The sequence below is a fragment of the Trachinotus anak genome, unplaced genomic scaffold, assembly GCF_046630095.1.
Source record: "Trachinotus anak isolate AG129_WGS33_773 ecotype Australia unplaced genomic scaffold, CSIRO_AGI_Tana_v1 ptg000018l, whole genome shotgun sequence".
NCBI classification, from domain to species: domain Eukaryota; kingdom Metazoa; phylum Chordata; class Actinopteri; order Carangiformes; family Carangidae; genus Trachinotus; species Trachinotus anak.
This window is the reverse complement of record NW_027273869.1, coordinates 16,197,083-16,215,958: the sequence shown is the minus strand read 5'-3', so window position 1 is coordinate 16,215,958 and position 18,876 is coordinate 16,197,083. Positions and strand designations below refer to the sequence as shown.

Genomic DNA, 18,876 nt, shown 5'->3' with positions numbered 1-18,876 from the left:
AACAAAGGTCCCCAGCTGAACGTAGCGACGGTGTGTGTCCTAACCACTGGGATAATAGGACGCTCAGATTAAATAACCAGATGAAAATGTCTTTCTTGGCTAATGTAGTTAACTTAATACCTGGAAAATAAAGATACTCCATCAAATTACTGCTGGTTTTTCATTTCTCAGGCTCCGAAAACGTATTTTTGCAATTAGCTTCTTACTATGATGGATCAGACCCTACACAAGCAAACTATTCTCTGTCAAGGGTATAAAAGCTTTGGTTATTCTCACTGAGACATTTCTGTACTTCTCTAATTTTTTTTCTTGGTGCTCGTCTCACTGGGTTGAAGAGGGTTTTTTTTTAAACCTAGAAATTTTGCTTATGCAGCTATTATTATTTCATATTATAGAGAAATAGAATTTTCAGGTGCTTTAAGGGGAAGAAAAACTATTTATATCTAATGGAGATTTTATTGAACAATTTGGTTTTAAGTGGAAGGAATATTTCTGGAAATATTTACAATTAAAAAATTGTGCAACATATATGTTCAGTACTGCAGAATTGCTGCAGAAATCCCACACAATTTCATTACGTAATAACTTGTGTGAAAGTGGTATGTTAGAGATGAATCTGAAGATGGTAAATGGACAGAATGTGGTAAATAAATATGTGAAGGAAGCAAAGATAAAGTGTAGACAATATAGGATACCACATAGATATTATCACACTCCAGTTAAGATGTGCTGGAAAATTACTTTTAATATTTACCAAATGTATCAAAATGTGCATTTTCAGTTTCATTCAACCCTAATTAGCCCGACCTTAATCAGTACGAGGATTCAGGAATGACGACAAACTGATGTAAATGCAAGATTAAAGTTGTGACTTCTGTCTGACTCAATCCAGCTGTTGTTCTTTTCTCTGTTGAGGCCACTGTGCCATTTCCCATACACAAGCACAGGCAGTGTTTTTCTGCACCTTGACATTTACAGAACCAACAGCTTATTTTCACTCGTTCTTACAGAAAGGCAGAAACGCCGCTGCGGACATGGCTTTTGATCAAGAGGGAGTCCTTGAAGCGCTCTCCTTGGTGCTCGCCTACACCAAGATAAAGTGTGTTTCATTTGTCTCTCTCACTGTGACTCTTCAAGGCTACTCTCCCTTTATCAGCACGAGCGCGCGCACACACACACACACACACACACACACACACACACACACACACACACACACACAGGAGCACATGCAAAATGCTTGTGCACGCACACACACACACGTATACATTACAGAGCGTGACACCTGATACATCCCTTCACCACGTTGGCCTAAAAAGAGCCAAAAACAAATCAATGACACGCCTGGTGTGCTGTGTGCGTCTGCATCCACGCATGCCATCTTGTTTCCAGAGATATCTCCAGTGTCGCACCCACACACACGAACAGCACACACACGGGTCCTCTGGGGTGCTCAGCAGGTGACGGAGCCAAGCCTAAACATCCATGGCCTCGATACTAAATATCACACCGCGGCCCATTAGCACCTCGCAGGATGAGGTCTGGGGGAGAGAGAGGCTGAGCCAATCGCACACACTTGGGAGCCTCAGCAGGTGGGAAGGAGAAAGCACAGACAGGAGAGCCAATAACAGCAGCAGCCACAGGTTTAACAACGTCTCTCGCAAACTCAAGTGTCAATGTGGAACAAGCCAAAACTACGACAACACACAGTACTCAACCATCTGATTAACACCCCGCCGAGCTCTGACACATGCCATTCCTCCAAACAAAGAAGACATCAAGACAAACGCCACTCTCAGGCTTTTAGAGCTGGTAATTTGAACATGTGATCGTTAACATCTCTCTGCCCAGTCGCACAAAATGAGCATGATTTATAGGTGGAGGCTTTCTGGTGGAGCTGATCAATGACAGTCACTCCTGTTCTCATCTCTATTGTTGCTGAGATTCAAAGCTTTCCAAACAGATGGAGCTGCTACAGCCTACCTGAACTATCCATCCAGAATTAACTGCAGATGCCTTACCCTGCAGGAGGTTTATGTTTTGACAGACTGTATCTACATTAAACTTTTAAAGTGAGGTGTGCTAATGCACCGCTAGCTCTGTTTTATTGTTTATTTAACAGCACAATGCACATTAATGAACATTAGTATAAAATACAAGATGTAAACGAGCTGGATTGGAGCAAGAATGCTTATTTACATCTGTAGTTTCTAGAAGGGTAACATGACAAGAACTTATACACAAATATACAAAGAACAAGTAGAAAAGACAAACACATTATGCAACATGCTGAGTTAAAAGGTTCGATTTAAGCCCATGTAGTTATGTGGTGCATAAATTAAGCATTGTTATGCAGCCTTAGGTCTTATCACTGAAGAAAAAAGTAATAAAAACAATACTGAATTTCCTCTGTAAAAACATGTGGAGGATTGTGGAGGACAAGACAAGTGCACTAGTGTTTGTGTAATGCCCCAGATCTGCTGCCAGATAATACTGCTCCATTTTTGAGATGCTTCTGGTTGCAGTGTTTTTGCCTGAATCTCCCTTCTTGTTTGAGTTTTGCTTTTCAGTTATGTCTGCGCTGTATCTATAAAGAGAGAACGCAGACGTCCGAGCAAAGAGGAAACTACTGGAGGGAAGATGAGAGACCAACAGAACAAAACTCAGAGAGACAAAAATACCAGCTTTCACCTTTTTTTTTTTTTAAAGCTTACAGAGTTTTGGCGTTCCTCTTGTCATAATGACAGACAAGTGCTACAATTAGAACTTGACAAACAGAGGCGTGGGAGGCTGGGACTGAAAATACACTGTAAGACAAAAAGCTGAATAATGCTGCTTTTAGCACAGTGAAATCTTTTTTTTTTTTTAAAGTTAAAAAAGCTTTGTGTTGTATTCCCACACTTATTTACAGCCAAAACACACAGCGGAGTGCAGGGCAGTAGTAAGGAGTGTGAACCACTTAGCAGTGGAGATATTATTGAAATAAAGTGCTGCTTGACAGTTAAGTTCTGTTGAGCATAAAGACAGGTTATATTAAAATGCTCGATATTTGACTGGAGTTTGGTGTGACTTTCCCACATGAGATGGAACATTGGGGACAAACTGTGCAGGGGAACGGCTTGAATCTAGAGGGCTGACAGAGAGGGAGAAAATCAGAGGGACACTTATGTGTTAAGTTGCTCTTTCAGCCATCTTGTGCTGCCCGGCCCACCTGGCAGGTTATCCGTCGCAGAACTGCGGAGCGTCCAAGTCTAGCCGGGCCAGCTGATGAGAGCTGCGGCCATAATTACACGGCCAGATTGAATGTCAGCTGGTGAACTTGGCCGTTGGCGTTGGCCACAACTTCCCAATTTGGTTGCAAATAATGCGAAATGAATACACGCTGGACGCACACAGCGGTTCTCAAAAGGCCTTCACCACATGTAGAGCTGATCACGTGCTGCAGCTGCATTTTGAGAGCTGATTCAATAAATGATTTTCTCACTTTCTCAAGCACACAGAAGGAAGATGAAAAATGTAAAATAATAAGAATTCTGATTGTTTGTTTATGTTGTAGCAAGCAGATAAAATAACCACAATGTTGTGTCTCTGTCAGAATTTCTGCAGTAAATTGTATGAAACAAAAAGTAAAAAAAAATCTGCCGAGAAGAAGGTGTTTTTAGAAATTTTGAAAGCCCCTTATCAAATGCCAAAGCAATTTTGACCGAGCTGAAGAACACATTTTGGTTTCCAAACCTTTCAAAGCAAGTCATTTACTTTCAACACTCCCTGCCAGCTACTGCTGTGAAGTGACGGTTTGAACAAAGTGTCCAGGCTCCAGATGGCGTCCTGTCAACTACTGCTCAAAAGAGTCATCAACCGTCATTCCTTCTTCTACCATAAAAGCATGAAAAGAGCAGCACTGAGAGAAAAAAAGAAATCATCAACAGTGACGCATTTCAGGAGAAATCTGCTCTGGTAACTAATGACTCAAACCGTCGTTTCTCATCCCTGCCTGCTCCTCCTCTTGACACACTAACAGTGATTCTGAGGCAGATAAAGTCCACTCTTAAAAAATGAGTCTCACCTCTTGTGCCGGCTGCTCCCGCACCTCGGGGTCTCCTGAAAGACATAAAAACAGAGGAGAAAAGGGAATGAAAAGACATGAATTCAGACTAAAAAACGATAACTTAAAGGTCTGAATGCTCAAATGCTATGTGAGATTTTATATTTTCAGAGTGGTCTTCATTTTGTAAAAACAGCAGATACCACTGAGGTGTTAGGTATCATCTGTTGTGTTCATGCACCGTGGGTCGTGTTGGTTCACCAAAGAGGAAAAAAAAAAAAAAAAAACAAACAAAAAAACCCACAAAAAATTCCATCTACAGGATAAGAGAAATTTATCAGGAGCAGCATTTATAGAAAGCCTTCAGGTTGTGTAGGAACATTTGTGAATCGCAGCTGCTGAGCTGATATATAGATGAGCTTTGTCGCATTTAATAGTTCAGCAGGAGCCGCATCGCCCCAAGTTGTGGAAGGCAATCTAGTTTTGCACCATGGAGGCTCGTGTTTATCTTCTTTTCCCATTATTGTATGATCTTAAGGTTGTTTAGACGTATACAGCAGTGATGCTCCACTAAAATCACCTGCGGTAAAATAATGCTTTCCTCAAAAAAATGAGGTGTGTGTCACCGACGTCGTGAGAGGAATATGCATCTCCTGTCCTAAGGTCTTGTGCACTGAAGGGTCCCGGGTTTGATTGAGGAGCCTTGGCTCTGCCGTGATCTATCAGTCAGAGCTCGGCTTTCGGCGGGTGAAGGGAAACAACCAGTGCCCGACTCTTAGCATTCATCGGCCACGCTCTCTCTGCGACACATCATCCATTACCTGTGGATGAAATCCTGACCCTCATCTCTCCCCGGCTCAGGCCTGGATGGATTTACTAAGATGGAGGACAGTGAGGGGGCAGTCTGCGTCTGCGCATGAGGCCCGGTTCAAGCAACCCTTGGATTTAAGAGCAATTCAATGAATCTTGTTTTAGAAACTGACATTTTCTAGGATTTTGTATAATCCTGAAGCTGCTTTTTCAACTGCAGGTTTGGCAGGTTTTGCTGTTCTAGTAGTTCAATCTTTCTCCACACACCATCTTATCAGGAATTTAGTCTAAGGCAGATAGATGGTGCTGCTTAAAGAGGGCATGGTACGCCTTTTTCTAACTGGGCCTGAAGATATTAAGCTTAAATAAGAGTAGGATTGTAACCAGTGAGCTGTTTTTTAGAGACTTTTAGAAAATTAGAACCAGGTTGTCCACATTGTGGTTATAGAACAGATAATGTATGATGACGTATTATGGGCTGAGACAAATTCAAAAGGTCAGTGCCTCACATCTATGACTGGAACAAAAAATTATTGTCATTACGGAGAAATATCATTGTATGAATAAACTGTTTAGTCTATAAAATGTTGTAAAATAGTAAAACAAGAGTTTCAAATTGTTTGTTTTGTCTGAGCTGAGAAGCTGGAATCACAATGACTCATTTATTTAAAAAAATAAATAAATATTTGTCGACCAGGCTTTTCAGAACAGCCCCATCCCAGAGTAAGTAGTTCAGATAAGAAGTTACCAAACCAGTGTCAGTGTGAGGCCTCACAGAAACCAGCTTCAATATGGATCAGAGAATAGAAAAAAAAAAAATGTTGTCTAAATGTAAATGTGTGTTTACTGTCTTGCTTTCAGTCCAGCATAACTTAAACAAACCAACAGGATTCTTGGAAACAACGGACCTGGAGAACCAGTCTGCTGGTGTCCAGTGGGAACATGACGATGTAGAAAACAATTATTTGCAATCCTGTTTCTGCAGAAAACTCAATACATGTATTTTGTAAGATCCTGCATGAGCCTAAGTTTCATATTCCAAGGCCAATGGCTGACAGATGAGGGTCAGTGCACTGGATTGATTATTTTCTGAGGGGTAAAAGGGTTGAAATATGAGTCAAAACAACAATATAAGAGAAGGTCACAGCGGTCAGCAGATGTTGAAAGGCTGTGCCAGTCATCATTTGCACATTTTGAAATGTGCACTGAAAACAGAAGAGCAAGAACAATGATACAATGCTGAGTATAGACTGTAAAGGAGAAGAGCTTTATTGCTTTAATAATAAAGTGGAAATGACTAATCTTTCTGATAGTGAATGACTGTGTTAAATCAAACCTGGTGTTAGGAATGGGCTCTTCTCCACAACTACAGGAAGTGAATCTAAACTACAGAACATTTGTCTGTGTTTAAAACTATGTGGCAGCACAGCATCACAGATCAAAGACACTTATGATAACATGGAGTTACTGAGTGTCTTCTTTCTTTATGACAGAGGGCGGCTGTGGCTCAGGAGGTAGAGCAGGTCGTCCACTAATCGTCCAGTCCACGCGTCGAGGCGTGCTTAGGTAAGATACACAACCCCACGCTGCCTCTGACGGCTGCTGGCCATCAGTGAGGTGTATAAATGTGTGGTGTGTATTGTAAAATGCTTCGAGTGGTCTCTTTTTCAGTGGACTGGAAAAGCACTGTGCAGTGCAGTCCACTTACCATGATTTTAATGATCCTAAAGAGGTTCACAGTGGCACTTGACCACTAGATCTTCTTCGGGGTTAAGCTGTGTTGACTTCAGCTGACCATGCTGCTAAATTCAGAAGCACTGCACCATAAATTAAAGGGTCATGTTTTAATTTCAGACACTCAAACTCTGTCTTGTCTTTGCCTCATATATAACGTTTTCCTGTATCTTTGAATGTTTTATTGTGATATGAACGGAGTTTTCATTTCTTTTTAATCCTGTTTGCAGGAGCACTTTGCATGAGAGCATCGCTGCACAAAATGACTAAAGTTATAATTATGTTTGATTTGTTTTTAATCACTTGCTCTTTGGCAGAACCAAAATCTTGCACCAGTGTCTAAGCACTGCAGACAGGTTCAGTTACACAGAGGCAGCATGTCCACTGTCACTCAGATAAATAAATACAAAGTGCTGTTTTTGTGTCAAACAGGGCTCTGCCTGCAAACATTTCTCCTAAAAATGTTCTCCCACTCTTCCCTCTACATCTGCAGCAGAGAAAACAGTCATATCAAAAATCTAATCATATCGTGTTTACAGAAAACATCCCAGAGCTCATTTGCCACATCACTCCTGCACCTCGTGGCATCGCTTTGCAGTGTGCACCTCCCGTCTGGGATATGAATCTGTGAGACAAGGTCAGTGCAATTCATGTACGTCTACTTCACTGCACACAATACAAACCTGTGCAACTTTATTTATCATGCTTGAGCTGCACTGACAGCTCCCATAAGGCCCACTGCAGAGCTCAGAGCTGCTAAGAACACACAGGGACAAATACCAACAATAACTGTACTTCATCACGATTACCACACAATGTGCATTTCTGTGTGTTTGTGTGTCTGTACCTTTCCATAACACTCCACACATTACTCTGACTATGTGATAAAACACATTCAAATGTCTTGGTTGGACATTTACAGCTTTTAAATGCCACCTTAGTCCATAAAAAGGAGATATTTGACAAAACAGCAGCGCGTCTTTGCACAAAGCTGATAGAGATCACAATTTGACTGGAAGCATTCAGAGAGTAAGAGAGATGCCCTTCAAATAAAAATGCATGATTGGCATTTAAAGGAATCAGGCAGGTCAAGGACAAACCCAGCAAAACTAGGTTAGTGGAAAGTCCCAGAATCCTGGGAAAGATCACTGTCATGTACTGTAAATATTCACGTGATAACATGTGCAGCATTTTTCTATCACTTCCTGCTGCAATTTATTGATGTCTACATGTTTGTCACGTGAATTTTAGGCTAAAGTCGTACCTACTGCACCTTTCACTGCTCTACTGTTAAAGACGAGATGCTTTGCAGTTCTCCCACACACCATTTTAATTGAGATGCTAAGCGCACCTAGCTCTCTGAGACGTTACTGCAGGCTGAGGGAGGAGATGTCAGGATGCCAACCTGAAACATAAGTGAGAGGCTGAAGATGAAAACATGACCAACCTGCAAACCAGACTGTAAACAGCTGCAGAGAGTTGCCCTTTGTGGCTGGTTCACCTATTGCATATGTGTGTGTTTTTTAATGCCTTTATTGTAGCTGCAGTGAGAGAGATAGTAAAGTTGGAGACTCAAAGTCGAGCCACTGTGGTGGACTAAGCTTTAACAGTATGCACTCTACCAGGTGAGCCACTGCGGTGCTCCCTATTGCACGTGTGTTAATCAGAGAAAAATTCTTAAATGAACTTTTCTTGCACCCATGCAGCGCCTCTTTAACTTCCATCTGTAGCTTCTTTATTTTTGCTGAAGTGATCCTGGTTTGCTGTGAAAAGCCTCAAGTATTTTTGCTGGTAGCGCTCCTGTCAAAGATAAATATTGGTGTGGTCTAGTTGGCTTACATAAGAGTAATCCTTAAAATGTTGAATCAACAGAGGCGTGAATGTGATCAAATATTGTTCCAGGCAACAAACTTAAGCCCAGTTTGCTGCTGCTGCTGGTTAGAAATGCCATGTGATGGGTAGTGAACATTTCCCTGCTGTTCAGACAAGATGCTCTGCAATTTTTTATTTTTTTTTTTGGACTGAAAGGTGCTAATTACAAATGCAAATGAGGCTTGTTAAAAATGTGCTGGATGGGGATTGTTAGCAGTATGTGTTTTCCACACGGGAGAGAGACCTGAGCCGCTCTGCTGTGGACCTGGCGCCACATTAAAAGCAGATGATCATGAGGAATGTTCCATATGCTTCTGGCTGCTGGATCATTGAAACAGGTTTGCATTGGAGGACTTGCACACAGGAGGGAGGTAAGGCCTGATAACCAGGACCACATGCACGCAGAGGGCCTCCGTGATCAGCTACACATATCAGATACATGTGTCCCGTCACATGCAGAGGAGACGTGTGTCCAAGCACAAATATGCATAAAAGGAGCACATATCAAACTAATTGACATCATCCCTGGTCCCCAGAAAGAGATGGAAAAAGGAATTTGAAACATCTGATGAAAGGTTTCATATTCAAGACCCTGTCTGGAGTTTCCATTATGTCCTCAGCAGCTAACACAAGAAGAGTTACAGCTTGTTTTGGTTGCGAGCTGCTCAGAGACCCGGGGACACGGTTAACAGCCGTACAGCTCTGAAAAGAAGAAGAGCTGAGCTTCTTTTTGAAAAACTTTTTTTGCTCACATATCTTGATACCAGCTAAGAAGCCTGACTGGATGCTCCATATTATATCAGGCCTGACACGACAATTGCTTGTCTCCCCGGTGATAAATGGGGCCCGTGAGAGGAGGCACATTTTTGGGATGCTCCCTCTTTACAGATGCCTGACTGGCAGCTCCGCAGTAAATCCACTGACCGCGCTGGATCCTCATGAGCGGACTGGCACCGGACCTCCAGCGGAATATGAATGTCAGTTTGATGGGAGTGACACTGAGACATTTAATGGTTATTTCTGCACAGCTACATCTGGTCGGCGTTAGGCCTCATGTTGTGATGCAGTGAATGGACATATTCTGTTTCAAATGATGGACTGAGGATCTCGGACGTGTGGCCAAGCGGCAAAGGCCCGGCTCTCGCTGAACCGCTTGTTGTTTGTTGATGCGTAGACTGCTTCGTGTAAATAGTCACTTGCTTTTTTTTTCTTTCTCTGGGCCACATCTCAGCAGGTGCTGTCACAGTCTTCCTGTTCGTGAGGTGTGTGTGTACCTGTTTCATACACAAGCCTTCGTTCTGTGTAAACAGCCTCAGACGGTTCCAGCCCAGAACAAAATAAGCCTGCTCATGCAGAACAGCCAATCCATCTGGAACACAACTCCCGGCTACATCCACATGAGTTGACACTCCGCAGCAGAGTCACTTTATTTATATGATTTTTTTATTTCAAATAGAAATTTTCATATCAGTTGGGTGTTTTTTTTGTACGCAAACAGAGCGACGGTGTCAGTTATTTTTACGCAGCTGGATGCTTTTCATATCCTCAAATCCCTGTGTGTGTTTGAAGTGACTTTGAAATTACATACACTACACTACTGAATATAAACCTCAAAAATAAAAGCATGTCGTTTCTGATTCAGTTTCATTTTCACTAATTCATTTACAGCCTCTCTCTAGCTCCTGGACGTACTGGGAGGAAGAGCAGCCCGTGTCTGCACGGCTTCACTTTTATTAAGTAAACACAGTATTACCTGCCAAAATTAAAGGAGTCTACAGCCTCTCATTCACATTGTTAAGAACCAGACACCCTTTACACAAAGCAGATCCTAACACTGGCTTCCAAATGAAGTTTGATGAATGTAGCTCCTCACTCTGTGGACCTGAGCTGCACGCGGCTCCGCTAAGTGGTGTGCGATGGGGATTAGGCCTGAACGATGTGAGGAATATCTGCGATGTGTGATAACAGTGTTTAATATTGCAATGTGATAAAAATAATTGTGTGCATATGCAGTTCCTGTGTCTTCCTCTACCATCGTGCTCGCTAACCTTTAGCTGACGGCTTCATCTGATTGGCTAAATGGTGTGAATGCATGGCCCCTGCATCCAGGGCTCCATTTTTTCCCGCTTCGTTTGGCGTGTTGCGCTTTGAATGAATGTATGAATGCATGGTGCATGTTAAAAAAATGATTATAATCATTATCAGTTATCTTTTGATTATTTTTATGATTAAGCAGTTAATTGCTGATCCTATAAAAAAGTGACAGATGCCCTTCACATGTTCTCAGAACTCCAGGTGAAAAGTAAGTCATTTGTTTTGTCTGATCGACAGTCAAAACACAAAGATATTGAATTTGCTACACATGTAAAAAACAAACTCCAGCACTACTGCCTTGGAAATATTAATGTCTCACAGTCTACATTCAAATGTTTTTTAGCAATAAGAAAATTTGTGTTTCTTGTTGCTCTTCAACTTATTTCACAGCGATGTTGAAATTCAGAGACACCTCTGAGCTCAGCTCTCCTGACGTCTCCCTGAGCAACAGTGCCTCTGTTTGGCAGCATGCTTGTGTCAATCTGTGCAAACGTTCCTGCTGGTGAAGTGTGGAGGGAAAGTAGAACGTCGTATGATCCAGAAAACATAAGACTGGAGAAACACAGGCACGACTGTCACGTCACTTCTTACCATTAAGTGGCCGGTGGCAGGGTCGGCTGTCATGGCCTCATTCTGGAAAGTGTTGGCCTGCACCAGCTCCTCCTCCTCCCTCCTGTCCTTCTCCCCTGCGTCGTCATCGTCCAGCTCATCCAGGCTCTGAGAGGAGAAGAGGGTGGTGAGACTATGTTTACGTGCGCACAAGAAAGCAGGCGAGGAAACCAGATTAAGGAAAGAAATCAAGTTAATGCATACAGAGACAACCTGGGGTTAGTTTTAGCTTATTTACAACATGCACCTGTGGCTTGCAACAAGAAAACTCATCTTTTCACTAAACAGATGCTGTTTTCTTTGCCATGCAAAAGTACTGAAACTACTGATGTTCACCACAGCACTAGTTATTCCTAAACATAGCTGAGAAATCTGCTTTCTGCTAACCACTGTTCTCTAATCCATTATTCTGATTTTATAAAATCACGTTTTTTCGTTCATATAAAGTCTGAGAAATCAGTTCCCTGCAGAAAACCAAGAGTAGCTTGGTCACTTCAGTGCATGTAAACGCTGTGACAGATGCACGGTGACAGGCGAGGTCATTCCCACCATAACAGCGATGTTGACCTCTGCCTCAACACAGCCAGGGTCTCCTCTTAATCCTCTTAAGACATGATCACATTCACTTCCAGGAATCCCTGAGGAGCTGTGGCTCAAACACAACCCAAAAACCAGACAGATTCAGTCAGGCAACAGGATGACGTCCTGTTCGAGGGACTTTCACCTCCTGAGGACAGTCAGAGGGGATTTTTGACCAGTGGAATGTCCCTTGAAAACACAATGAAAGACAAGTACAAACATACAGAGAGCAAACAACCCTTTTGACCGAGGAGTGAGGGAGTTTGCTTTCATTATTTAGGCAGAGATCTTGCACATTTCCTGGGAAAGTCTCCAACTTTACTCCTCGCAATCTGGATTCTTAGCTTTATCATGAAATATGTGCACGGCCTCAGCTTCCTATTGGCATTACTTTACAGTGAGCAGAGCTGCAGAGTTGCCGGGGCTCAGCTGTCCGGAGTGGTGAAGATGCATTGCGTAAACAGAGCCCGACATTAGGATGGATGGTTGGATCGTGACGAGAGGCAGAGATCAGGGCCAAACTCCCAGAGGGGGCACAATGCAAACCAGTCTTTCCTGTTTCACGCTAGAGGCCGAACAAAAGGTGCCCACTCAACAGGCCCTGTAGTGGTAAAAATAGCCTTGCAAGGTTAACAAGGAATGCAGTCATTTGCAAGGCCTTTCCTGCCAAACGGTTTATCAGTCGTCCTTAGGGAAAACACCAGCTCCTTTTTCTTTTCGCCTCTCACTCAGAGCCTAATGTGAGCACTCTCCTCTGCCTCCTTTCTTCATCTCTAACAGGCATGGACAGGGAGTCTAGACAATAACAGGAACAAGCCCTGTAAAAATCACTACTTTGTTTATGTCAGAGAGGTTTTGATTCTCCACAGCTCGTGGCCTTCTTGCACTGAATTGCGCTGTGTTGTACTTTAATTGTCTCCAACTATGTGCACACGTCAAATATTTTCGTGCAGCGATTCAGGAGTGCCAACCTGACATGGCACCGTTTCGGGATGTGGACAGGACAATAAGGGGGGAAATAAATGGTAGAAGTTTTGAGTTGAAGAAATGATATTAAACAGAAGTCCCGTCTGTGTTAACACACAGTGTATTGTGCAGTGACTAACCACTCTGCTATGCACAAACTTGCCTGAAATGTGGAATTGCGGATCTCAAAGTTTATTTTGGATTGGGATGCAGCCCGTTTTGCCCTCTAGTATTTCAGATTGCTGTGCATTTTCTTCTATTCCAAATAAAGGGATAGGGGATCTCTGTGCAACCATATAAGGGGAGTTTTTGCTCCTGACATCATCAACATGAGTCTGTATTTTTTTGGCCACTTTCCTACCTCGGACCAGGGAGACAAGCGGATAATGTGTGGAAGGATGAACGACCGAGGGTTTGACTGATGGTATGACTTAGATTGCTGAGAGCAACGAGCTCACATTTCATCACTGGGAAGGATCCAGAACTGAGCATTTCTAAAAATGGGACCATTTTTAGCACAAATATTGCCAAAGGAACAAAGCACTCGTCTTTAATATCACTGTTAGGAGATATTTATATAAAACATCATTCTCCCAAAGTTTGTAAATGAAAGTACAACTTGTGCTGCCTGCACATAATGTTTGTTAATGTATCATTCTGACAGAACACTTCACATTGTTTTCTTGAACAGATGTTCTCTGATGTTTATTTAATATTTTGCAGGGTTATTCTGCAGCAGGTTGACGGGGCTAAAGTTAGCTGATGTTTTTAGCTGAGAAACAGGTGCAGACACATGTTGCTTTTCTTCCCAAAATGGTCATTTTAACGTCTCCTACTCTCAGTCTTACTTCTGGTTTGCGCAGGTGGGTGCAAGCTGCCCAGATGCAACTGATTACAGACAGGAATTTCAGATTAATTAAACATATAATAAACATTTCAATGTTTTTAAATTGTTTTATTAGTAACCCTGGAAAGTTACGTAAAATCCTGATGTATGATACAGACAATAGTCAATGCACATAACTGCATCAGCATTCATTCCTGTGTTGATGACACATGTGGAGTCACAGAGATTAAAGAGTTGAGTGTGAGCTGAAAAGAAGCAGCCAGATTTCCAGAATCCTCTCTGCTTCCTGTTTACAGCAGCGCCAAGTGTCAGGGCCTCACGAGAGTGTTTACTTAACTGAAACAACGTATCCTGGTCGACTCCGGCCTCGATACCCGAGCCTGTCACTCTGCACATAAAGAATTAAAGAAGCTACATCTGGAGCAGAGCTTCACGGTCTATTGGAATGTCTGTTGTGGTTGGAAACTCTCTCTACAGGAGGAAAATGATCATTCGTCTGTTCCAAAGCTTCGTCCACGGCTGCGAGGATCTGAATGCATCTGACTCTTTGTCTGCACAACAGCAGACTGTGAGCTTTATTTCCCTGCTCCGACTTTTACCTTTTAAGAGACTTTCAAAGAGACGCTTGTCTGATGGTTGACTGGAGTGAGCTGAGCACATTTTGTGATGGCAGCAAACCTGCAGCATTAGACTGAATAAATTTGGCACAAGTGCAGAAGCAGAGCAGCTGGAACTCTGAAGGATATTGCGGATGGTGTACTTGCCATCTTTTTTTTTTTATGTCAATGGGAATATTTGACAAAGACAAATGAGATAATAACTGAGTTATAAAAGGTTCAATGTGGTTTTTATGACTATAACATAAGCTCTGACGAGGTGAATAGAGAACACAGAGTTCTTGATGACAACGCACAGGTCAAATATCACCCTGATAATCATTATTATATATTATTATTATCATATATTATTATTAATATGATTATATAGCCTGTGTATATACCTGCAGATGTAACTATGTGAAGAACGTTCTACTATTATAAGGTTTACCACATTTGAAACTATGATCATATTAATATTATTATTATTATTGCTATTATTGTTATTATTCTATACGATCAACTCTCATTAGAACTATTAGACTATTATGTTTTATGGTCACAATATCTTCTATGTCACTTTCTGTTTTTTCACAATAAAGAAAAAAAAAAAAGACGACATTCTCATAGCACATAATACATATATCTTTTGACACATTTTATTAAGCTACACACATGACTAAGCTCTTGGGTGTTTTTTTTCCTCTCACACAAAATGGTTCGGCAGCACTGATACAAAAGAAGCAGTTATAGCTACACAGTGGTATCCATGGCGACCACTGGTGCAGCGATGCAAACAAAAACAGCAAGAATATCATTCAGCATCTAACAAGCTATCACATGCTTTATTATCTATGACAGTGTGAATAAAAAACGACAACACAATATGATCATTTGCCCAGCTCCGCGACAGACTGTTTATATATTCAATATTACCTCAGTAAAAACAGACCAGAGCTCCAACACAAGCAGACATGCTGTCCTGTCACCCTGCCAGTGCCCTGTCCACTTAGTCCTCAGATTTATTTCTAAACAAGCAAAGGGCACCTCCGCCCGAGGCACGCTCTTTTACAGCACGCTTAATGACTTGTGTGTATTAATCACCTGCCACTCGCTGCAGCACAGTGACTTCATTACGATGATCTATTAGAGGAGAGGGACGGTGGCACACCGATGCCCACCGTCCCTCCATCAGGAGCGCCAGTCGGCTCAGACAAACAGCACAGACAGGCCCAGCGCCACTCTCAGGTATGGCAGGGATCAAAGAGAGGACATCGGCCCCGGAGCTGCCGGCTGATTAATGTGACACTACAGACTGCCAAGGTCAGTGTTAGGTCCAGGAGAGGTGCGCCCGCTCCAGAGCAGGAGTGAGACATCATTTGACAGCCTCAAAAAGGTGTGAGTGGACCCTCACTGGCCTGTGGCAAGAATATTACATTCAATCCTGTGAGGAAAAACGTGTGTGTATGTGTGTGCTCTGCTTTTCAATAAACTTTGAATTTTACTTGACCTTTATTGAACCAGTGAAATCTGTTCCTCAAGCTGAGGTCAAAATGGCAGCATAGTTGTGTTACTGTTGTGTTATCAGTCACAGAAGGAACAAGAGTTACAAAATCTTTCTCAGCAAAAACTACAGTTGTGCATTTTTAAAGTTACCAACATACCAGTTTAGATTTATCACAACTGCCTCAGTCCGGTAATAATCATACTTCGCAAAATCTGATTCCTTTTCATTTGATTTAAGCCCCAAAATTGCACAACAGGGTTTTTTTTTTTTTGTGAGAGGGTTGTTTGGGGACAGAGTCGAGTCAAACAGCGTACAAGACATTCTCAAGAATCAAAGCTTGTATTGGCCACAAACCCCCGGGTTGCTTTCTTTAAAATCGAGTGTTTATCAAGTGAGAGCCTTTCACTTTCTGGCTTTGAACTTAAAAGTCTGCTGGACTCTCATTTTCACCCCAAGTGAGACTATAATATTTTAATCAGCACTCAGCCAGACCTCAGAATGAGTTCGCTTTACGTGAAGGGGTGCAGGGGAAAAAAAAAATAATAAGGCTTTCAGCAAACAAACAACGGGGGTCTGGCTGTGATTGTTGACCCAGAGATAGCAGCATCAGCATTCCTCTGGATGTGTCAGATGGAGCTGAGGCCTGAGGGCAGGCCAGTCGGGCTCAGCAGGGCCAGGCAGAGATCTTTGACTGTCTGCAATGGCTTTAATACATCTGTGGGAAACAGCTCTGAGCGTATTTTAAGTTTGCCAAACTTGTTCTCTGGTCTACAGCCGCCACAGTAGGTTGGAGCAGAGCGGTGGTTTTGACCGGACTTGTAAAGAGTCTGGCTCTGTGTGTGTGTTTGTGGGGTTGAGAGGACAGCGGAGTATTCGGAGCTTCGGGGGGGTTCACTCTGTATAAATGGGACTTTACACTCCAACACCACAGACCTCCACAGAAAACCACATGGCCCCCGTTCAGCCCTTTGCTCGGAGACGTCAGACTAGAGCCGGCCGATATATCAGCGGGCCGATACTGTATCAGGCCATCACAGAGATGTCAGTGTCTGCATGTATGTTGGCAGATGTTCAAGAAGACGTTTCAAAGAGAAAAGTGCAGCAACAAATATTTGACTTGTTCTCATTTCAAGTATAAAAAATATCAGGGTTTCCCACCGGATAGTGTTGCAGAGTCTGGCTCTAATTTTTAATATTCTCATGTACTGATATTGTTATTGGCCTCAAAGATCCTGGATTGGTTGGACTCTACAACTGTGTTTGTATTCAACACAGTGGGCGAACGGCAGTCCCACCGTAGATGCCCACAGCAGAAGTTTTAAGTCATAGTTTACAGCTGATTGTCAAGTTGTGGCGAACACACAAATTATGGCCTGAAAGAATTAACAATTCACAGTGGAGGTGCCTCTGTTAGAGGTGTGTTACTGCAGATTACTTAATCCTAAATGTTGCCTCTTATCTGCATCAGAGACTCAGCAGAGCCAGCTGACCAGTCACGCTTCTTTTAGTCTCTCTCTGGCTGCTTCATCCCTGACAGGTGGCTGCATTTTCAAGGCGGTGTAAACCTGCTACAACAGCTGCATGATGGAGAAGAAACATTAACCAACAGTCTTTCTTTCAATGCCTTCAAACAGCTTGCTGTACAGCTAAGAGAGCTCTTGAAAATGGAGTGCAACACAGTGAAGTGTGTAAGAAGATTTTAAATATCCCTCCTCTTCAGCTCCATGCTGTTCCTCTGACCCTCAGCGGACCACAGTCGTCTCGCAGCCGTGACCCCTCTGCGTGCACAAACTGACAACTATCAACACCACTGACACGGCAGCATTTTTTTTTTTTTTTTGTCTTGTCAACCTCAGCTGCAAAAACAATCATTATCAATTCAAAACCAGAATCCAGCAGTGGATGATTTGCGCTTATTGAAAGCATTACAATCAAGACGCAGGTGGAATTAAGAGCTGCAGGTAAGCAACACTTAACGAGTCAAACAGAAAAACCAAGGGTTACACGACAGACAGTGTGCAAGTGTAAAACACTGCTAATGGATGACATTACCTGATTATGTTTAATGCCATGAAATTATTCAAGATCATGGAAAATTGTGTAATTACATGGTTTTGCCTGAGATCTCTGATAAATAATTAGCCATTGGTTGAATTTATGCAGAACAGATTGGTTTTTACGTAACTGCAGAGAAAATGTCAAATCTGTTGTGTGCCATTTATGCCTCTCATCACCTCCACTGCTGCCAGAGTTTACAACATGTTATCAAGTGCTTCATGTGAAATTCAAAGTTATTCATCCATCACACCAAACTGAGGCAGAAACATACAAAATAACAGTGCATGTAAAGTCAAACACACTTCCTTTTGGTTCATAGAATCGGACCATGTCTGTTTTCCGTTCTGTTTCCTTCAGGTATAAACATCATCTTCTCAGGAAATAAACTGCAGGAGGAGGAGGTCTTTATCTTTTCTGTGTATTTGCTCGAGCCTCGTGCTCATAAACACCGCCGACCTGCGTCTGCATGTAGGAGATCCAGCTTGTGGTTACAGCCCCCATTAGCACGTCAGCTGTTTGTTTTCTCTGCTCTGTGAGCGGGAAAAGACACGAGGCGCAGCTCTCTGAGACACATTCATCAAGTGAGGGACAGGGTGGTTATTTCTTTGCTTTGTTTTATAAGAAATATTTCATTGGCTAAAATCCCAAATGTCCTGAGATATCCATCAATTTTTACACTGAAGTAAAAGCCCCAGCTTTAATGCGAGGCATGCATCATGAGGTTGTTTTTTACTTCCTGTCTCAAAAACGAATGCGAAGCAACAAACTGTTATGTACAGAGGAATGAAAATAAGGAAGGTTTGCCATTATGGGTCGTTATTATTGTTATTAATAGTTTCACTGTTTCTTTTTGTTGTTATTTTCTTGTTCCCTTTTGTCACTGATTTTAATTTACATTCATATTTTGCATTATGATGTTGATTGGACACAAGGGAAAGTAGTTGCTACCTGGTAGTGGCTGATGTTGATCCAAATAAATAAAAATAATGAAGCTCAATCAAGTTTCAAGAGTCTGCTGATTGAATTTCATACTGTGAAGATATGAAAATCAATCAGTGGCTGCCTGGAATAACAGGAATATTCCTCATCTGGAGGATCTTAATAAATAAAACGAACAGTTTAAGGTGTATAAAACAAATTAAATGTTAAATCAGCAGCT

At 42.2% G+C, this 18,876-nt stretch overlaps 1 protein-coding gene across 2 annotated transcripts in view; it reads right to left on the bottom strand.

Annotated features, from left to right (window-relative positions):
- Positions 1-18,876, bottom strand: part of pawr (PRKC, apoptosis, WT1, regulator) — a 66,613-nt gene that overhangs the window by 11,012 nt on the left and 36,725 nt on the right. For both annotated transcript variants that reach the window (XM_071501792.1, XM_071501793.1), the window contains exons 3-4: positions 11,147-11,272; positions 4,067-4,101 (exon numbers count right to left, since the gene is read on the bottom strand). In XM_071501792.1, coding sequence (XP_071357893.1) covers positions 4,067-4,101; positions 11,147-11,272 — 161 coding nt within the window. The remainder of the gene's footprint in view (positions 1-4,066; positions 4,102-11,146; positions 11,273-18,876) is intronic.